The sequence below is a fragment of the Microcaecilia unicolor genome, chromosome 1 (assembly GCF_901765095.1).
Source record: "Microcaecilia unicolor chromosome 1, aMicUni1.1, whole genome shotgun sequence".
NCBI classification, from domain to species: Eukaryota; Metazoa; Chordata; class Amphibia; order Gymnophiona; family Siphonopidae; genus Microcaecilia; species Microcaecilia unicolor.
In genome coordinates this window covers 81,006,306-81,029,102 of record NC_044031.1, presented here as the reverse complement: position 1 = coordinate 81,029,102, position 22,797 = coordinate 81,006,306, and the positions used below count along the sequence as shown (strand labels likewise).

General features: G+C 44.3%; 1 protein-coding gene across 1 annotated transcript in view; it reads left to right on the top strand.

The window, feature by feature from the left end:
• Positions 1–22,797, top strand: part of LOC115467090 (condensin-2 complex subunit G2-like) — a 100,140-nt gene that overhangs the window by 141 nt on the left and 77,202 nt on the right. The window contains exon 2 of the mRNA XM_030198818.1: positions 11,042–11,149. Coding sequence (XP_030054678.1) covers positions 11,072–11,149 — 78 coding nt within the window. The 5' untranslated portion in view covers positions 11,042–11,071. The remainder of the gene's footprint in view (positions 1–11,041; positions 11,150–22,797) is intronic.

Below are 22,797 nucleotides of genomic sequence, written 5' to 3'. Positions count from 1 at the left end.
TTTCTCTCCCGTTCTCTGAATGCTTTATGAAACTAAAGCAGTTGTGCCGCTTCTTTTAAAGGTCCGGTTTGATGGTTTCCTATTGCAGGTTATAGTAGGGTCAGGGGACATGATCCGTTTTAACTTTCTTGGACAGCTGGCAAAGTGGTGAGGTATTTCGGTTGTGTTTTTGTGTGTGTTGTGTCCTTTATAGGCGATTAGACTCGCATTGGAGGGGGATGATTCTGCAAAGCTCTTCTCACCCATACAACTTGGGTTACGTGCTGTATACGGTATTTGTAAAATTATAACTACATGCATACCTATGTGAATAGTATGTACAGTGTAATCCGCTTAAGTGCAAGGGTCTGGGACCAAAGAAATGCTTGCAGTTAACCGGAGCGTGCACTTAACCGTTGTGACCCAAAGAAGCTTGACATCTGATAAACATATGTACAGTACTGTTTATTATATGTACAGTATACAGTCTCCGTTAACTGACTTTAGGCTTACTTGAAGTAATCAGTTATAGTCCTCTGTACACTATTATGTCTGTAAGTTCCATAGACTACGTCTGCCAGATGGTAAAAACTGTCATAGTACTGACATCCAGTGGCCTCCAGATAGGCCCGCACGGTGTTGAGACTCTCCAGTGCTCTTGCAAAAGTGACAGGTGGAGGTTGTTGAATTTTGTCAGCATGTGCCTTGCTGCTCATTTCATCCTCTGTTTCATCATCAGCTGTTGTTGCCTGCGTGTAGGCGCATATCTCGACATCAGTGCTGTCGTCAGCTGTTTGTAGATCGTAATCAACAGCTACGTAGCGATGAAACTCCTCTTCAGTAGCACCGGTTGGGATGTCAATAACCTGTTCATCTGACACGTTTGCAACAGCTGCATCTCCCTCCACATCCTTAACAAAGCTTGCCCGCTTCTAGAAGTTCACAATGGTTGCCTGTGTAACATGATTCCAGGCTTCTTTTTGCATATGTAGGAAATCCAACAGTGATAGACTACGAGCCAGTTCAACAGCACGTTTATCCTTGCCAGTCTGGTCATCCATAACGCTCATCAGACGACGTAGCACAAGAGCCCAATAATGCTGTTTGAAATTGGCTATCATGCTTGATCCATAGGTTGGATCAGAGAGGTAGTGTTTGGTAGCAGGAAGACCACCTTGACGTTAGACAGCCTGACATCATCCCTGTGTGCAGCACAATTATCACAAAGCAACAAAATCTGATGACTTTGTGCCCGCATTCTAGTGTCTAACTTCTTTAGCTACTGCTTCCAAATTTCCCCAGTCATCCATGAATTTGTGTTAGCCTCGTATAACACAGGAAGTCGTTTAACTTTCTTGAAGCAACGGGGCTGTTTGCTCTTTCTAATGACGAGGGGTTCCAACTTCTCACTCCCATACATATTGCAGCAAAGGAGGATCGTCAGTCGGTCCTTCTATGTTTTACCTCCAGTAGTTTTGGCATGTTTGAATGCAAGTGTTCCATCAGGAATCGCTCGCCAGTAGAGACCGTTTTCATCAGCATTGAAAATGTCACGAGGTGCAAACTCATTCAAGATGGTAGGAAGAACTAAAACAACCCAATTTTCAGCACCAAAGTCATCAACGTCTTGTTTCTCACTGTGCTGTTTCTTGAATTTTATGTTGTTCCTTTCTTTCCATCTTTCCAACCATCCAACAGTGGCTTTGAATTCAGTTAGTCAAAGACTTTCAGCTAGCTGGTTAGCTTTCTCCATAAGTAGTGGACCACTGACAGGAAACTGTTTGCTCCTGACTTGAGAAAACCACCGAAGAAGAGCATCTTCTAACTCCTCAGCTTTTCCCGCCCGCTTTCGTTTCCATTGTGGATTTGTATTTTTTTGCCAGAAAGCTGGTCTTTCTGCTTCAAGATACGTGAAATTTGACTGGGATTGACACCATATTCTTTAGCAATAGATGCTTGTTTTCTAATTTTTTAAGAACTTCTATTCGTTCAGCCAGTGTTAGTCTTACAGTTCCGCTGTCGCGACGATGACGACCCCAGTGTACACTCTAACAATATTTTTTCGCTTATTCTGCCTGTGGCAGTTAAAGGGGCGGTAAATTTGAAATCTTGTTGGTTGTCAAGCGCCTAATCGGCTTCCATATTCCGTCCGTGCGCTTATGTGGAGTCTTTCCTGCAGAGGAGCGGTCTTAAACCATGCATATAAGCGAATCTTGCACTTATCAGTGGTGTGCTAAACCGAAGTTTGTCCCCATAGAAATTGATGGTGCCAAAAATGGGACCAAAGTATGGCATGCAGTAAAACAGAGCATGCGCTTATCCGACGTACACTTAAATGGAGTGGACTGTATAAACTTTATAAAGTTTGCAGGCAGGCATTCATATCGAGGGGCTGCGTTTAGGTGGAGTGGAGGTGGCCTTACAGTGTATTATGTATTTTAATAAAATATGTGAATGTACTTGTATGTACAAATTTGCACCTTTTTTTGACAATGTGTAAGTTTCTGCTTGGGTATTTGTGCGGTTGGGGCTTTATTTGGGAGCTTATTTTACAAAGATGTGTATGTTGTCTTTATAAAATAAGTGTAAAATAGGTTTTGATTTCCCGCATAGGTATGCTGTTATGAAATTAAGCATATATGGACCCACCTTATTAAATTTCTTCTTCCATTCTGTGTGTATAAGTCTGTGGTTAACTCTTGGTACTGCTACTCATAAGTATCATAATTTTACTGATTCATCTCATTTTTATGTATTGTCATATGTTCAATTTATGTGTGTATATTTTTTCTGTTTCTGTGGGAGAAGAACCTGATGAATTAGGCCCTAAGTCATGATTGTCATCACACCCTTTGTTTCAGCGCAGGGGTTTTCAACCTAGTCTTCTGTACACACCTGTCCAGTCAGGTTTTCAGGATATCCAAAATGAATATGCATGCGACAGAGTTGCATAGAATAGAGGTAGTGCTTGCAAATTTGTTATGCATATTCATTGTGCATATCCTGAAAATCTTGTGGGGTTGACAGTTACCTTATCCAAGGTAGAGGATGGGCAATGAGGTAAGGATGGAAAATATAAAAAAGTTGCACTCTGCTATTTAGATTAGGTGTAACAGTCCCTTCAGCTAGAAACCCAAGTTCTTTCAGCCCAAAATACACACTGAAAAGAATAGAACACAAGGCTTAGATATTATAAAAAGTGAAAGTTAATATTGGCATCAGAAGAAATAGTGTAAGAGTGATGCATATATTGCTTTTCCATCAGTTTGGGTAATTTAGCATGAGTATTTATGCACCTGTCAAGGCAAAGTAAAGAGGACACACACTTTACACCCTATGTCTTGAACTAATTACTGCTCCTCAGTTACAATCTGACTGATGATGAACGGCTCTTCTTTCACAGGGCGAGAGCAAGAGAGAGAGATGGTAGAGAGGCATTCGGCCCCCATTCTCACAGACAGCGGAGGCAGTCAGGGAGCTGTCCAATGGTATCTCTCCGAAGGATAACAAGAGCTGCAGCAGGAACAATCAGAGATCAGGGAGGCAGGGCCATCTAGTGCTCTCTCTCAGGATTATAATGCAGACAGGAGGCAGGCAGGTGTAGGCAGACAACAGGTCTGTGTTAACAAGCTTGAGATGCCTTCATGATGTGTCCATCTTGGATTGGGCTGTCATCTGTTTAATGCCAGTTCTTCAGCTAACTGCTACAAATAATGTCCAGATAACCATGATTTTTCAGTGGCTTAGACCTTTTCTTGGGTATAAGATGTTGACTCCCAATGTTGTGATTTGGCATCATGCGGCAGAGTTATTCTGACCATGTAGTTACTGTTGTAAACAAAGTAGTGGTGCTGGTGTTCTCATTCTCTTGCAGTCTTGGCTATGCTTAGCAATGTCCATCTAACTGCATGCGAGTCTGAGGCCTAGTCAACTCTCATGCTGGGGCTTGTTGCCTGAAGTTGGCCTGAGTCTGTATCTTTTAAAATCAGGTAGTTGACATCTCAGTATTACTTGGATTTCAGCAAAGCCTTTGGTAAGATCCCTCACGGAAGACTTGTGAATAAGCTGAGAGGGCTGAACTTAGAACCGAAGGTGGTGAAACGGATTGGAAACTGGTTGACAGGCAACGGAGAGTGGTGGTAAATGGAATCTACTCAGAAGTAAGAAGAGTGAGCAGTGGAGTGCCTCAGGGGCCAGTGCTAGGGCCAATTCTGGCCGTCTTCAAATCTAAGCTAAAAGCCCACCTTTTTGATGCTGCTTTTAACTCCTAACCCTTATTCACTTTGTTCAGAACCCTTATTTTATCATCCTCACTTTAATATTCCCTTATCTCTTATTTGTTCTGTCTGTCCTAATTAGATTGTAAGTTCTGTCAAGCAGGGACTGTCCTTTTTGTTAAATTGTACAGCGCTGCATAACCCTAGTAGCGCTCTAGAAATGTTAAGTAGTAGTAGTAGTGTGCAGCGCTGCGTACGTCTATTAGCGCTTTAGAAATGATAAGTAGTAGTAGTAAAAGGTAAAGTTTGCCTTTTTGCGGGTGATACAAAGATAGCCTATAGAGTGGATACACTGGAGGGTGTAGAAACCATGAGAAGTGATCTCCAAATGCTGGAAGAATAGCCAAGGGTCTGGCAGTTAAAATTTAATGTTAAGTGATATACTTTGAATGCAAAAATCCAGAAGTGCTGAACTAGATAGGATGGGAGAGATTGGCAAGCTTGGCACAGGAGAGGGACCTTGGGATGATGCTTTCTGAGGAATTTAAGGTGGCTAAACAATGCAACAATGCGGTGGCCACGGTCAGAAGAATGCTAGGCTGCATAGAGAGGGTTATAACCAGGAGAAGAAAGGAGGTGTTGATGCCTGTGTACAAGTCGTTGGTGAGACCTCACTTAGGAGTATTGTGTTCAGTTTTGGAGGCCATATCTTGCTAGAGATGTAAAAAGGCTGGAAGCGGTTCAAAGAAAAGTGACAAAAATGGTATGCAGTTTGTATAGCAAGATGTACGAGCAGAGACTTGATGACTTGAACATGTGTACACTGGAGGAAAGGAGACCCAGTGGTGATATGGTACAGATGTTCAAATATTTGAAAGGTATTAATCTGCAAACAAACCTGTTCCAGAAATGAGAAGGTGGTACAACTAAAGGACATGTATTGAAGTTGAAGGGGGGCCAATTCAGGAATAACGGCAGGGAGTATTTTTTTTTCAATGAGAGGGTGGAATGAACAAATCAAGATCTGGTATACACATGTTGGATCACCTCATACCTTTATGAAATGAGTTTATCTATTCAGGCAGACTGAATGGACCATACAGGTCTTTATCTGCTGTTATCTACTATATGTTACTATGTAACTGCCCCTGAGAATAGGTTTTCTTACTGTTGAACCTGGTGAGCCAGTTGGGCAGCAGGTTCCGACCTGGGGGATGAGCCGGTTGGGCAGCAGGCACCGACCTGGGGGACTGCTGCTTGACAGCGACCCATGTCGATACATTCCGTAACTGTGGTGTGTGGCTTCTTTAAATTCTTAATTGCCGTTGGGTGCTTTGCGGTGTGGAGCATGGCTGCAGAGATGGTTAAAAGATGCTCGTGCTGCGATAAGAAGCAGTTGGCGACAGGAATCTGTGCATCGGGATGCTCGGAGGGCCTGGTGGGGGGACACTGTTACTCTCTTCCCCGATGTGCCTGTTTTTTGTTCTGAGATGCCAAGCCATCTTCCTTTCTCCCGCTGGACAACTGTCTGTGGACTCGGGGTACCACCTGGGTCGAGCGTCCGTGTTCCAGCGCCCCAGAATCCAGCAGCGCTCTTCCTTTCGGAGTGACAAAAGAACCTCGGGCCCTGCTTCTTGTCAGGGAGCTGCCTGGTGCTCCTCCCAATGATGGGGTGCCGGTCCACTCTTCCATGCTCAGAATAGGGGGTTGGCTTACTCTTCTATGAGGATCAGTGGGTTCTGGACATTATCGGAGACGGTTATCTCCTGTCGGAGATTTTGTCTTGGAGTCTTGGTGTGCCACAGCATGCAAATATTGACGGTTGAGGCCATGTTGCAGTCCCTGTTGGACTTGGGGCGGCAGTTCCTGTACCCCTCCTCGACGTGCAAAAGGACTGGTATTCCATTTATTTTGTTGTGCCCAGGAAAGGGGGCCTCCTTCCATCTAGTTCTGGACCTCAGGAAGACCAGTTTCTGATGGTCATATATTTCCACATGGAAACACTGCGGTCAGTGGTAGTGGCATTTCAGCCGGCAGAGTTTCTTACGGCTCTGGACCTCAAGGAGGCTTATTTGCATAATCCCATTTTTCCTCCGCATCAGCGGTACCTTCGTTTTATGGTTCTGGAATAACACTTTCAGTTTTGAGCCATGCCCTTTGGCCTCACTACTGCTCCCTGCACCTTCTCCAAGGTCATGGTTGTGGTGGAGGTGGTCCTGTGGAAGGAAGAGATCCAGTTCATCCCTATCTCAACGACTGTTTAATCTGAGTAGCATTGGAGCAGGCAAGTTGCTTGGCTACTGACTGGGTCCTTGCACTGTTGCAGTTTCTGGGATGAGTGATCAACTTTCTGAAAAGTCACCTGGTCCCGTCTCGGACCGTGGACTATCTGGTTGTCTGGTTCAAAATGGCGCAGGGCTGAGTATCTTGCTGGAGGGCCAAACATCAGACTCATGTGCGGGGCCTGTTGAGGTTGCAGAGTCCCTGAGCCCGGGCCTATGTTCAGGTCTTAGGGTCCATGGGGCCACTCTGGAAGTGGTGCCATGTCTTGGGTGAGGGCTCACATGCGTCTGAGCAGGTGATTGCCGGTGCCCAGCCACAGCTTCCATGTTTGCCCCGGGCTCTGTGCAGCATGAGGTGGTGGTGATTTTGCGACTCCAACTTGTGTGTGTGTGTGGGGGGGGTGATGTTAGTCTCTCCGCAGTGGGTTATGGTGTTTACGGATGCCAGCTTATTGGGTTGGGGGCTCATGGTCTCCACTGGTATGCATACTGTGTAGTGTAATGCGCTAAGAAAGCATTAGTTGGAAGACAGAGTGAGAGATTAACTGTATCACGAAACACCAAGCCATCCGCCTGGGGTTATCCTGCGGCCACTTAGAGGGACTATCCCCAGCACAGCTCGGGTCCGCCTGCACCTGCAGCTTGTGCTCTACGCTAGCACCCTCCTCCCAGCAACTGGGTCACAACTGCCTCTTGGTGAATCTCCTGCTCTCAAGTTATCGCCAGTGATTTCTATGTTACTGGGGCCACACTCCAAGTGGTCCCACAGTTCCAATAAAGCACTCACAGACCCAACACTACCAGGATTCTTTATCAGTCCAGACAGCAGAGTCAACAAACTTGTCAAAAAAATTGAACAGTGGAACAAACAAAGAGCTATCAGCAAACAATAACAGGTAACTGAAATATGGATCAATTATAACACTAAGTAAACATTTGCATACTGTCAAAAGAGTACATGGGAGATCAGGACATATAATTCACCGAGCCTCAACAAAGAGATTGTCTCTCTTTTCTCCTGGGCTAAGACCGAAGCAACAGCCAGTACTACTGGGTAACTTCAAATTCCAGGCCAATCAGAGACCAGTCAACAAGTTTTAAAAGTATACTGCTCATAGTACTGTAGATTTACTTCACTGAGTGAAACTAAAAGAGGGCATTCATTTTTCTATAACAGCTTTAATATAAACATGCACCACCTGCTGGCCAAATTAAAGAAATGCATTTCAGAATTAATACAGGCAATTTTACAGGCTTAAAATACACTGTTCTTTCACAAACGGTTGATTAGGTTCTTCTGTTGGATGAACAGAGTGGTACTGTCGGGGGGGGGGGGGGAATTCCATAGGGTTTGTCAACGAGAGGTTTTGTGTGTTGTTTTATTTGTTGTGTGCTTGTTGGATCATTCTGGGAAGTATTCTTTAAAGTATATAGCTGTTAGGAACTTCCTGAATCTAATGTAGCTGGAAATGCTTCGAATTTTCCTTGGTAAAGATTTCCAGAGTTTTGGGCCTAGATATGCAAAATGTTCTACATATGTGGTTTTATATTTGATATTTTGGCAATGTGGAAGGTGAAGTAGCAGATAATTATGGGACTCTTGTACTGAGTTTTGAATTGGTAGGTTGATTAGGCATTTCATACAGCTTGACACCTGTCCATGTATTAATATGTAGATCAATATTACTATGGTAAAAGGAGGATTATGGTTACAAAAAAAATAAAAATTTTGAGGAGTAGCTGCAAAGGTCAAAACTTTACATCAGGCATGAATGTTATTCAAAAGTATCATCCTGGAAGCTCAGACGAAGTATATTCCATTCTTTATATCCTTGAAACTTTCATGCATCTCTGCATCAGCAGTTTGGGCGTCTTTCTCCTCCTGGTATTACATTCCTTATTAATTAGCACACGCCTCTTTAAACGAACACAGTTCCTTTATTAATAATTGCAAACTACCTGCTGAAAGACTCCTGAGGAAATTAGAAAGTCATGGGATAGGAAGTAATGTCCTATTGTGGATTAAAAACTGGTTAAAAGATAGACAATGGAGAGCAGGGTTAAATGGTCAGTATTCTCAATGGAGAAGGGTAGATGGTGGGGTTCCACAGGGGTTTGTGCTGGGATTGCTGCTTTTTAACATATATTTATAAATAATCTAGAGATGGGAATAATTAGTAAGGTAATCACATTTACTGATGACGCAAAATTATTCAAAGTTGTTAAATCGCGGGAGGATTGTGAAAAATTGCAAGAAGACCTTATGAGACTGGGCGACTGGGCATTCAAATGGCAAGTGACATTTAATGTAAGCAAGTGCAAAGTGATGTATGTGGGAAAGAGGAACCCAAACTCTAGCTACGGGTTGCAAGATTCCACATTAGGAGTCACCGTCCGGGAAAAGGATCTAGGTGTCATCGTTGATTCCTTGATACCTTCTGTGTAGAGGCAGCTAAGAAACTAATAAAATGTTGGGAATTATTAGGAAAGGAATGGAAAACAAAAATAAGACTAACACCTTTGTATCGCTTCATGGTGCAACTGCACCTCGCATATTGAAAGCAAAAGTAACCAGCATCGTCGTCCTCATAGTAACAACTTCCAACAAAGATTCTAGGAAGACAGTCAAATTCGAATTTTCTTCTCTAGTAACTCCTACAGGTCCCCTTGATTTTCCTCCTCAGTTATTGGAGGTAGAGTCACAAACCATTCCCAGAGTCTCTACCAAATATTTTTTAACCATGTCCAAAGGAGCAATTAAAGGTGACTTAAATTAAGCAGTCTCAGATTACTCCTCTTAACCTGGTTCTCCAGGTATTCCAAACGTCGATGAAGTAAATTTTTATCTTTCGCTAAGGCTTAACTCAGGCCCTTTAACGTCTCAATTTTAGATTACAAAACATTCAGAGGACTTCCGAACCGTGGCCTGTGCTTGAACCAAAACAGCCTCAGAAATCACCTTGATATCTTTACAATTCTCAGTTATTAAAGGATGTGAAGAAGAATGCATATCATATGTACTATCCCATAGTGCTTCCAAAGACACAATGGCCGGTTTTCAAAATCCCAAAGAGTAACAGGAGTGGGACAGCTCATGGCCTGAGCCAGAGTACTCATATTATTAGCAGGAAAAAGTTTTGAAGCAGTCCACGCCAAATCTCCAGGCTTCAAAGCTGTCTCAGTCAGAGTACAGCTCCCTCTCTGCAAATTCCCTTTCGGTAGAGGAAGTAGTCTTGACAACATCTGATCCAATCCCAGGCTGCAGGGGAGCCATTCGTACGACAGGGCATAGAGGCGCCCCTTCTATGCTGCCTGCTGGTTGACGTTGACGCAGGGATCTCCAGAATAGAAGAAGACATTTGCAGAAGATGGCAGCGACTCCGAAGTTGAACAATGTCGTTTGCCTCATCAAGAGGATTAGCGGTGAGGGTCGAGTGAAACTCTCTTACCTTCCCTCTCTTGCTCATAACAGCCATGGGCAGAGAGCAAGTTGAGTAGACAAGAACCAACAAGAGCAGATTTCCTGAAGGTGCGTCTTGTCTCTAAAGCGCCATTTTGGATCTCTTCTAGTGCTCACTTTTTAACATCAGTTTTATGCTGTCTTGTTATAAATAGCTCCCAGATAATCTGAGAACCTATACGAAGAAATAACTTCCAAAAGCAAATTGGTGAAACAAGTCTTAATTAATATATTATTTCAAAATACACTCTTGCAAGAATGGGTGTCTCTGAAAGCAAGCAGGCACATCCTTCCTTAATTCTTACAGTTTATATATTCTTTTTTTTCTGGTAACATAGATTTCTGCCCCTACGTTTTCATTGGATATTGATTTAATATTTATAACCTATTACATTAGTTCTAAGCATCACATTTCCACCCCCTCCCGTCTCTTCTGTTTCTCTTTGTCCTTCTTCCATAGTTTCACAGCTTATCTTGCAGGTGTCCAATCATGAGTAACTCATGCCTGGCTACATTATTATCTAGCCCTAAGGCCTTTCTTTCTCTTTATGTCCTTGAAACTTTCATGCATCTCTGCATCAGCAGTTTGGGCTTCTTTCTCCCCCTTCTCTCTCCTCCTGGTCTTACATTCCTTATTAATTAGCACAAGTCTCTTTGAACTAACACAGTTCCTTTGTTAATAATTGTAAAACCATAATGTGGTGATCTCTATTAGGGCCTACAATATTAGCAAACACACCCACTAACACAAATATAGTTATACCTCTATCCACAAAGATTTCCTTTCTACAAGTGCATAAGCTATGTATTTTACCTTTGCAATTTTGTTAAGTGAAAAAGCAATATATTTACACATTTCTTATATGTCTGACCTATTTTGAGGGGCGGTTATCATACACTAAGCTATTGGCTTTGCGATATAATATCTAGTTAGGAGATGTTTAACCTGTATGTCATGTTTGCCAGTTATTTAAACCTGAAATGAAAATATCACTTGAAGTTGACAGGATATGAGACTTAAGATAGACAGATGACAAGCTAATTTTTATGTAAGAAAACTTTTCGAAATGACACTACTTATGTTCTTTGGCTTCTTTCTCTAGTTTGAATGTTACAAGAAGAAATTGCCCATTATGTCAAAACGCGAAGCATTTCTGCAAGCTACTGTAGAAAAATCTGTGGAAAATTTCTTACATTTTATTCAGCTTCATGTAAGTATCATTAGTAAGTGTACATCCTTTATAACAACATCTTTCACAATAATATGTAGCTCAATGTATATAAAAAGACAGTATTTAGCACTTTTTTGAAAAGTGGAAGGATACTGCATTGAAAATGATGGAATAATCACTCACAAATAGGTCAGTTGTATTCAGTTTACTGCTGAATGTTCATGTTACACTTAGCTATTCTTTGAAATCATGTCTTTTTTTTTTTTTTTTTGTAATGAATGCACAGTCCTGAAATTTAATTAAGAATTCACTTTTTTTTTCTGGCTGTCCCCAGGCAGTAGTTATTAGGAAGTATAAGAGTGGTTGGTAAATTTATTTTTTAGGCTTACCACTCAGGAGAAAAGATTAGTTGCTCACCAGATATTCTTCCTGAGTTTGGGCCAAGATAGTTTCCTAAAGAGAGGTGCACACAGGCATCTTGAATATTTTATAGAAATGTTTTAAAAAGTTTGCTAATTTATCTGTGAGTAATGGATAAACAATAAAGACATTGCAGGTATTTCCTTTTGCTATGGAGACTCCTACCCAGCGCGGGTTGTTTGATTAGATGTTATCCCTTAATCCAGGCCTTGACAAAGTCAATCTAGGAGCTAGCCCCAAAACTTAGAAGCCAGTCTGAGACCTTGTACTGCTATAGATTTACAGCCTGTCTTACTGACACTTACTACTCAATAATTACTGTGGATTCTTTTGGATTCGTATTTGGTAAATGAGACCTTTTATTAGAGGTGCCAAAATCTACAATGATTAAGATATATACTACTACTACTAATCATTTCTATAGCTATATACACACAATGATTAGCTATATAAACAATCATTACATCACTGGTCTCTATATCTAAGCAATGCTAAGAGTTCTTAGACCAGGAAAAGAAGCAATAATACACTATCCATACTACAACACTGGTCAGGAATTTCAGGCCCTTATCTCATCAGCTGGGAGGCCCGTTGCAGCGAAAGCCTGAAGTCTCCTTATGACCAGGAACAAGTCCTCTGCACGATATGTCTACCCACAGATGAGCCTCCAATTTCACTGAAAGAAACTCCCCTTTCCTTGTCGTCAGCAGCAGATGAATCCATTAACTGATGGGTTGTGTCCGCCTACCAGCAGGTGGAGATAGAGAACACTGAAAAACCTTAGTGCTGTATGGACGGCTAGCTCCATCTGCCTTCAGTATTTCTCTATCTCCCAGCAGGTGTGGACGTAGCTTGATCAGCTCCTGGAAAAAATTCTGCCTGGGGTGGCTCCTGTGCTTTTGCCAGTTGAAACTGGGGTGTTCTGGCTGGTGGTGCCCACTTTGAAGGCATATAGGTTCACCCTTTCCCTGCCTTACCCGTCCCCCTGCCTACCGGAGTACCTCTGTTGCTGCCTGCCTCCAACTTTCCTCAGAGCGTTAAAAAAAAAAAGAGTACGCATTGGTGCTGCGCTGCTATTCTGAGGCTATTTTCCACGTGCAGCTTGACCGAAGCTCGTTTGACTCGGTCTTTTGAGGTGAGAGTGGTGCCCAGCTCCTCCGGGGAGGTCACGCGGATGCCGTTCCAATCTTGGTAAGTTTTGGCACGAAGCCGCCATTTTACTTATATAATTCCGTCCGGTTGGATGATGGCTGCTGAAGCAGTTAAACGCTGCTCCTGTTGTGGTAAACGTAGATCAGCAGTGGTGCTCTGTAAGACATGCTTTTTAGATACTAGAGCTGGTACATGCATGGCGAGCGATGATTCTTCCCGCTCGATGGAGCTGGCAGCGGGCGCCATTTTGGAAGCGCCGCATGCCTCGACCCTCGCTGTTGCGGAGGAGTCTGAGTGCAGCGGGACGCCTCGGTTAGAGGCTACCAGAGGAGCTCCTGTTCCCGTTTCTTCTCATTCGGAGACGGAGGGTCATGGTGAGTGTTTCTCCCCGGAGTTTGTGCTTTTAATGCATAAAGCTTTCATGCTGATAAGAGCTCTGCCGCACGTGTCTGACACAGCGCTGCTACCTGGTTTCCCCCCAGGTGTTGATGGCCTGGGACTGGCTGATTCCTCCGAGTGATGGAAGGACGCAAAACATAGACGGGTAAATTTCCCGTTGGAGAGTGGCGCACCCCCCCCCCCCCACCCCCCCCCCCCCCCGTGGTCGGACGATGTGGATTCTGAGGGTTCTGGCAGGGCCTCATGGTCTGAAGAGCCAGAGGAAAATGCCGGTTTGCCATGGGATCTGGATGATCCCAATGCAGTGAGGATTTTCCACCACGATGAGCTGCCAGCGCTCATTTCTGACACCTTGCAGGCTGTCTCGATTGATGATCCTGCCAAGGGCGAGGCCTCCTCTGGTAATCCGAGGATGGCGAGTACTAAGAAGCCTGCTCGAGCCTTTCCTGTGCATGACTCCATCCAAGAGCTTATTTCAGCTCAATGGTCTGAACCCGATGGGCCTTTGAAAGTGGCCAGGGCTATGGGTCAACTTTACCCTCTAATTGAGGAGCACTTGGCCCTTTGGGGATGCCTAAAGTGGACGCTTTGGTCACGGCGGTGACTAAGAGGACCACCCTCCCTGTAGAGGAAGGGATTGCCCTGAAAGACATGCAGGACCGGCGGCTTGAATCCGCGTTGAAATGGTCTTTTGAAATCTCGGGCCTCGCCTTAAGAGCGTCTATTTGCAGTTCCTATGCTGCCCGGGCCTGCCTTTCTTGGTTACAACAGGCAGTGGAACAGCCTGCGGATGGTGCGGAGTCCCTCGTTGAGGTTGCACCACGGATGGAGTCGACCCTGTCATTTTTGGCTGACGCCCTCTATGATCTGGTCAGAGCTTTGGCTAAACAGATGCATGTGGCGGTTGCGGCCTGCTGCCCTCTATGGCTACGGCATTAGGCGGCTGACATGGCCTCTAGGCACAGGCTGGTGAAGCTTCCCTTTCGGGGCCACCTGTTATTTGGAGAGGAGCTGGAGAAAATTGTGAAAGACCTGGGGGACACTAAGCTCCAGCGGTTACCCGAGGATATGCCGAGGCCTTCTTCCAAGGGTTCTGTGTGGCCCTCCTCTTCCAGACCTCGCTTCCGTGAAGCTCGCAGGTATCGCCCGGGGCACTCTGCTGGGGTTTCTCAATGTGCCCGTTTTCAGCAGAGGAACTCCTTTCGCTCAGACAAGCGTTCCGCAGCAGCCGGTTCAAGGCCTGGAGTTCAGGGGCGGCCCCCTCAATGACAGGGCGCCGGTCCATTCCTTGATTTCTGCAGTAGGAGGACGTCTTTCCCTCTTTCTCGAGGAAAGGACCAAGATTACCTCCGATCAGTGGGTCCTGGACCTGATCAGAGAAGGTTACCGATTGGAATTCAGCGCCCCGGTGAGAGACGTGCTTGTGGAGTCCCAATGCGGTACTGCCGTCAAACGGACGGCGGTAGAGGAGACCTTACAAGTCTTGTTGCACCTTGGAGCGGTGATCCCTGTGCCTCCTGCTGAACGCGGCTGCGGTCGCTACTCCATTTACTTTGTGGTGCCTCGAAAAGGCGGGTCTTTCCGACCGAACCTTGACTTAAGGTAATTCAACGAGGCACTAAGAGTGCGACATTTTCGCATGGAAACCCTGCGCTCCGTCATTGCGGCGGTACAGCCAGGAGAATATCTTGCATCTCTAGGCCTAAAAGAAGCTTACTTGCACATTCCTATATGGCCCCCGCATCAACGGTTTCTCCGGTTTGCAGTGTTGGGAAAACATTTCCAGTTTCGGGCGTTCCCTTTTGGCCTCGCCACAGTTCCCCACACCTTTTCCAAGGTTGTGGATGTGATGCCAGGACAGATATTTCCTTTTGCCACTTGAGCAGCACGTTATTGTAGGGCGTCCTTCCCCTGACGAAGCCCCCATCTGGTGAAACGGGTCCATTGGGGAGGCCCTAGTTGGAAGCTGTGACAAGATAAGTGATTTAAATTTAATGTCCTGGAGTGTGGATGCATTCTTTCTGCATTGAAAAACAATCACAAAAAATTATCATTTTTGAATATTTTGAACACCGAAGGGAGGAGGTTAGTGAGGCACCTATGATTGAGTTATGGTGACGACATATAAGCATATAACAAAAGAGAGGGAACGAAGTACAAACTAAAGTCCAAACAAAAAAAAACAGCACCACGGGCCTTTAAAAATGGAACACAGTCCTTTAATGAATGAGCCTTGACAAAAAGACCCGACATTTGGATACAGAAAGTGAAAGTGCCTTGGTGCTTTGTAGCTTTTACTATATGAGACGTGGGGTAAGGAATAATGTATTGTAGAGGAATATATTCGAGTTATTCCCCAAGTTTTCCACGTCATCACTGTGGCCCCTGACGCAGGTGCTAGTCACCGAAACACGGCCTGTGTCGGGTCTTTTTGTCAAGGCTCATTCATTAAAAAACTGTGTTCCATTTTTAAAGGCCCGTGGTGCTGTTTTTTTTGTTTGTGACGACATATAAGCAATCATATTGGTTGAGTTGTATGTCACCAGTCTGAGGTCCTCCCCTCCTTTCCAGTAATTATTCATTATCATGCAAATTGTTTAACTATACCCGCTTTTGTATGCTGTAATTACATTTGTATCCCACATTTCCCCACCTATTTGTAGGCTCAATGTGGCTTACATAGTACCGGAGAGGCCTTTGCAGGCTCCGGTGTGAACAAATACAGGGTGATGTTGTGGTAAGATCAAGTTAATGTGGCACAGCCACATTAGGGAATCGGAGAACGGAAGAGTTGTGTTATGTCCATTACGTGCTTTAGTTTGGTTGTGTTGCAGAGATTAGGCATTTAAGTTGGATCGGTAGGGTATGCCTTTTTAAACAGGTTGGTTTTTAGTGATTTCTGGAAGTTTAGGTGGTCGTACGTCGTTTTCAAGGCTTTTGGCAATGTGTTCAACAGTTGTGTGCTTATGTACGAAAAACTAGATGCGTAAGTTGTTTTGTATTTAAGTCCTTTTTAGCTTGGGTAGTGCAGATTTAGATAAGATCATGTTGATTCAGATGTATTTCTAATTGGTAAGTCAATCAAGTCTGTCGTATAACTCGGGGCTTCTCCGTAGATGGTTTTGTGAACCAGGGTGCAGATTTTGAAGGCAATGTGTTCTTAGATTGGGAGCCAGTGTAGTTTTTTGCGGAGGGGTTTTGCGCTTTCAAATCGTATTTTACCAAATATAAGCCTAGCTGCCGTGTTTTGAGCGGTCTGAAGTTTCTTTAAGGTTTGTTCTTTACATCCCGCATAAATTCCTTTGCAGTAATCTAAGTGGCTTAGTACCATTGATTGTATCAGGTTGTGAAATGTTTCCCTCGGAAAGAATTGCTTCATGCGTTTGAGATTCCACATTGAGTGGAACATTTTCATTATTGTGGATGCCACTTGGCTCTCTAGGGTTAAGTTACGGTCCATTGTAACGCCGAGGATTTTCAAGCTGTCTGAGATAGGAAGGGTGTGATCTGGGGTATTGATACTTGTGGGGATGTCCGCGCTGTGTTGGGATGAGAGGATGAGACAATGAGTTTTTTCTTTATTGAGTTTTAGTTGAAATGCATTTGCCCATGAATCCATGATGTTCAGGCTGAGCTTGATTTTGTTGGTGATTTCTGTCAGTTTGGTTTTGTAAGGAATGTACATTGTGACATAGTCTGCATATTTGAAAGGGTTAAGGCCATGGTTGGATAAGGACTTGGCAAGTAGGATCATCATTAAGTTGAATAGGATTGGTGATAGCGGTGATCCTTGCGGTACTCCACAGTCTGCTTTCCATGATGATGATATGTTTGAATTTGATTTTACTTGATGTATTCTTGTGGTTAGGAAGCCCTTGATCCAGTTAAGTATGTTTCCACCAATCCCGAACATATCTAGTAATCTTATTAATATATTATGGTTTACCATGTCGAATGCACTAGACGTGTCGAATTGGAGGAGAAGGATGTTTTTGCGTGTTGCTATTTCCTGCTTGAATTTGGCTAGAAGATTGAGTAATACTGTTTCCGTGCTGTGGAGGGGGTGAAAGCCTGACTGTGATTCGTGTAATATTGAGAATTTGTTTATGTAATCTGTAGCTTGTTTGGTTACCATGCTTTCCATCAGTTTGACCACAAACGGGATAGATGCTACTGGATGGTAGTTAGTGATTTTGTTTGTTTGTTTTTTTTTTCTTGGTATCTTTTGCTATTGGGCTGAGTAGGATATTGCCATTTTCCTTAGGGAAGAGGCCTTGCTGAAGCATGTAATTTAGGTGGGATGTGAGGTCTGCTGTGAAGCGGTCAGGGGCGGATTTCATTAGGTAGCTGGGACAGGTATATAGTTTACAGTGAGTGTTGGAAAACCTACTAATCGCCTGGGTAACTGTTTCGATGGTAAGAAGGGCGAAGTTTAACCAGGTCCGATCTGCCGGGTATTCTCCAATGGTTGGGTCCAATTCATTAAGGAAGTTTTCAATGTTGGTGTTCTGAGGTAGCGTGTTGTGTAGGTTTACATTTTTTTCATTGAAGTGCTTTGCAAGTTTATCTGCAGATGGGATGTCTGTATTCGTGGTAGTGACCAAGTTGGTGTCTAGGAGTTTGTTCACGAGTTGATATAATTTCTTCATGTCTTTGTAATCTGTCCCTATTTTGGTTTTATAGTATGATCTTTTGGCCTGTCTTATTGCGTATTTGTATTTTCTTTGTATTTGTTTCCATGTGTTGAGTATTTGTTCATCTTTTGTTTTATTCCATGCTCGTTCGAGTTTCCTGGTTTGTGTTTTTAACTTTTTCAGTTCATCGTTGAACCATGGTGTCGTGTTATGGTTGCGTGGGGTTCTTGTTCGTAAGGGCGCAATTTCATCTAGTATGCTTTTCCATCTTTTGTCCCATTCTATGAGGTAGTATATGGAGTCTGTTTGTGTTGCCCATTCGTTATTGTATATTAGTTGCCAGAATGTTTTCATGTCTGCTTGATCTCTTGTGCTGTAGGATGTGTTTTCTAGTATTCGTTGTATACCCTTCTTCCGCCAATGTAGGGATAAGTTTAGTTTGTAGTGGTCGGTCCAGGGTGTGTCTGTCCATTTCGTATTTGTTATTGTTAGGTTCTGGTCTGTTGAGAGTTTCTATGAGATGAGATCAAGTGTGTGCCCTTTGACATGGGTTGCTTGCATTTGTGGCCATTTGAGATCGCATCAACGGAGAAATTCCTTACATTCTCGTACGTTGATAGAGTTCGGGTCTTCTAAGTGAAGGTTGATGTCTCCTAGTACTAGTGTATTGGAGTTGGTTACACATGTGTTTGAAATGAAGTCCATGAAGTTGGTCTGTCCTTCGTTCCAATTACCTGGAGGTCTGTAAAAGTGAAGGTTGATGTCTCCTAGTACTACTACTACTATTTATCATTTCTATAGTGCTACAAGACATACGCAGCGCTGTACACCATACACAAAAAGACAGTCCCTGCTCAAAGAGCTTGCAATCTAGATAAGACAGGTAAACAGACACAACAATTAATGGAATAAATAGGCGAGGTTAAAGGACAGGGCAAGTGAGTAGTGGTTAGGAGTCAAAAGCAGTGGTAAAGAGGTGGGCTTTAAGTTTGGACTTGAAAACGGCCAAAGACGGGGCTAGACGCACAGGCTCGGGAAGTCTATTCCAGGCATGGGGTGCAGCAAGACAAAAGGAACGGAGTCTAGAATTAGCAGTAGAGGAGAAGGGGATTGATAAGAGAGATTTATCTACAGAATGGAGTACCCGAGTGGGGGCATAGGTAGAGACGAGAGTGGAGAGGTACTGGGGAGCAGCAGAGTGAATACACTTATAGGTCAATAAGAGAAGCTTGAACTGAATACGGAAATGGATAGGGAGCCAGTGAAGTGACTTAAGGGGGGGGGGGGGGTCTAATGTGAGCATAGTGATTTTGGTGGAAAATGAGTCGCACAGCAGAGTTTTGGACTGATTGTCCTGTAACCTGCCGTTTCTCTATATATAACATTAGCAAAATCCATCCCTTCATCTCTGAGCACTCTACCAGAACCCTTAGCCACACTCGTATCACCTCTCATCTTGATTATTGTAACCTGCTGCTCACCAGCCTGCCTCTTTGAAGAGGAGAGAGGTGGCTAAGAGGCAGGCTGGTGAGCAGCAGGTTACAATAATCAAGATGAGAGGTGATACGAGTGTGGCTAAGGGTTTTGGTAGAGTGCTCAGAGATGAAGGGATGGATTTTGCTAATGTTATATAGAGAGAAACGGCAGGCTTGGCAATCTGTTGAATATGAGCAGAGAAGGAGAGAGAGGAGTCAAAGATGAACCCAAGGTTATGAGCTGATGAGGCAGGGATAATGAGAGTGCCATCCACAGAAATAGAGAAAGGGGGGAGAGGAGAGGTAGGCTTAGGGGGAAAGATGAGAAGCTCAGTTTTGGCCATGTTAAATTTTAGATGATGTTGGGACATCCAGGCACCTATGTCAGATAGGCAAGCTGAAACCTTGGACTGGATGTTGTTTGAGATTTCAGGGATAGAGAGGTAAATTTGGGAGTCATCAGCATAGAGATGGTATTGAAAGCCATGAGATGATATCAGACAGCCAAGGGAAGAAGTGTAGATGGAGAACAGGAGAGGACAGAGAACAGAACCCTGAGGTACACCGATTGGTAGAGGGACAGAAGTGGAAGAGGATCCACCAGAGTGTACACTAGAGGTGCGAAGCGAGAGGTAGAAGGAGAACCAGGAAAGAACAGAGCCCTGGAATCCAAATGAAGACAGTGTATCAAGAAGTAGGCTGTGATCAACAGTGTCAAAAGCGGCGGATAGATCGAGAAGGATGAGGATAGAATAGAGACCTTTGGATTTGACCAGGAACAGGTCTTTGGAAACTTTTGCAAGTGCAGTCTCAGTTGAATGAAGGGGGCGAAAGCCAGATTGGAGTGGGTCAAGAACAGCATGAGATGAGAGAAAGTCAAGACAGCGGCGGTGAACGGCGTTCAAGTAACTTGGAAAGGAAGATGGGTCGATAGTTGGAAGGACAGGTAGGGTCAAGCGAAGGCTTCTTCAGGAGCGGTGTGACCACAGCATGTTTGAAGGCATCAGGAAAGGACGCAGTGGAAAGAGAGAGATTGAGGATATGACAGATAAAAGGGGTGAGAGTAGGAGAGATAGTGTTAAGAAGGTGGGTAGGAATGAGATCAGAGGAACAGATAGTTCGTTTTGAGGAGGAGAGAAGATGTGATGTTTCTTCATCAGTGACCTCAGGAAAGGAGGAAAAGGATGGAGGGGTAGAGGAAATAGGGGAACGGACAAGGGGAAGAAGAGGCGGGGGTGGTTTGGTAGAGAATTCAAGATTTATCTTCTGAACCTTGTCATGGAAGAACTCAGCTAGGGTCTGGGGAGATAGGGGGAGTTGGGGGTGGAGGCACCTTGAGGAGAAAGTTTAGTGTGGCGAAGAGAAGTCGAGGGTTTGAGCTGAGAGAATTAGTCAGCTGGATGTAGTAGTCTTGTTTGGCAAGCAAGAGAGCAGATTGGAAGGAGCTCAACATGAACTTGAAGTGTGAGAAGTCAGCAAGGGCACGAGATTTCAGCCAGAGGCGTTCGAAGGAATGGATACAAGATCGTAGGTAGCGGATTTTAGGGGTTAGCCAGGGCTGCGGTTTGGTACGTTTTATAGGAAGGGGCATGAGAGGTGCAAGAGTGTCTAAAGCAGAGGATAGAATAGTATTATAGGAAGAGATGGTGCCATTGACAGATTTGGATAGTGTGGTGGTAGAGAAGAGGTTCAAGACATTGGAGGATAGGGTAGTGGGGTCAATGGCCTGGAGATTCCTAGATAAATTGGTTAAGATAGGATGCGATTGGGCGGGAGGAAGTTTTAAGAGTGAAGGTTATTAGATGATGGTCAGAGAGGGAAGATTTGAAGAAGGGAATTGGAGGGAGAGCAGTTATAAGAGAAGATAAGATCAAGACAGTGACCATTTTGGTGGGTAGGGGAAGTGGAGCATAGTTTAAGATTGAAGGAGGATGTTAGGGTGAGGAACTGGGAGATGTAAGAGTTGGAGGGATCATTGGCATGAATGTTAAAGTCGCCAAGGATGAGGAAGGGGGAGGAAGGATCATGAAAGAAGGAAAGTCAAGCGTCAAAGTCGCTGAGAAAGGATGAAAGGGATTTATCAGGGGGACGATAAATAACTGCTATTCGAAGAGGCAAAGGAGTGAATAGGCGGACGGAGTGGACTTCAAAGGAAGAGAAACAGAGAGATTGAGGTGGCAGAAGAGATTGAAATTTGGAAGAAGGCGAGAGTAATAGACCAACACCACCACCGCGGCCAATAGGGCGAGGAGTATGGGAGAAGAGAGAACCACCATGGGCTGCGACTGAAGCAGAGTCTTCAGGGGAGAGCCAAGTCTCGGTTATGGCGAGCAGATGGAGGCTACGAGAGATAAAAAGGTCATGGATATAAGAATTCGAGACGTCTTGTCGGCCGCACTGTTGCCTTGCCACAGCCGTTTGGGCCTGCTTTCCAGGTCGCCAGCTGTTCCAGTTGGGATCCAGCCCGACCGCTCGGGTCCACTGTCGTACTGCTACCCTGGCCTGGCCCGGCTACCACCTGACAGTACTTACTTAGCGGCGGTTCCGTGACCTTGACCGTACCTCCCTTCCAGGCCACCAGTTGTTTCGGTCGGGGACTTGCGGTCCGCGGCGGTGGGTGTGGGTACTAGTGTATTGGAATTGGTTACACATGTGTTTGAAATGAAGTCCATGAAGTTGTTCTGGCCTTCGTTCCAAATACCTGGAGGTCTGTAAAACAAGACACAATTCAAATGATCGCGTAGGGTTTTGTTGTGGATTCTGATTGAGGTAATTTCAAGTTGAGGTTATGGACTCGGCAGTGGTTTCGATGATAAAGTGGGACCGATAAATTAGTGCTATGCCTCCGCCTCTCTTTTCTGGTCCAGTGTGTGATTTTGTATCCTGGAGGGCACAGGTCTAGGATTATAGGGTCCTTTTGGTCATGGATCCAAGTTTCAGTGAGGAAGAGTAGGTTGAGGTTTTCTGACATGATCCAGTCTGTTAGTATTGCTGTTTTATTTACAGCGGATCTGGCATTGACGTAGCCCACTTGGATTGTTTGGAATGGGTCTTCTGTATTTGGTGTTAAGTGGACTTTTGTTAGTTGTCATTTCTTTGTTGAGGTGAGTTTGTTGGGCCCTTCTTTTCCTTCTGTTGTGGTTGTTCGCATGTAAGTGTTCTTCCTTTTGTTTAGGTTGTTATAAGTTTGGTGAGGTGTGGTGTATTTGATCAATCTATGATGATTGTGTAGTATGGGTATGATGTTGTTTTCTGCAAGTGGTGTGGTTAGTGTTTAAGAAGGAGATAGAGCAGCTTTTAAACTAGAAATGGGGGGGAAGGCCGACAGTCGCTCAAAAGAGCATGGTTCGGGATAAGGTATCATTCAAAGATATCACCATAACAGGGAAGATAGAGTATCCTGATAGTGAGGTTGCAAAAGAGATTGTAGTAGATCGGGTATCTTTAAATAACAATAAAAATCAGACAAAAGATTGCCAATTAATACTGTCAAGTACTAAGCATGATGTACTTAGGAACAACAAACATAGTTTGAAATGTCTATATACGAATGCCAGGAGCCTAAGAAATAAGATGGGGGAGTTGGAATATATTGCACTAAATGAAA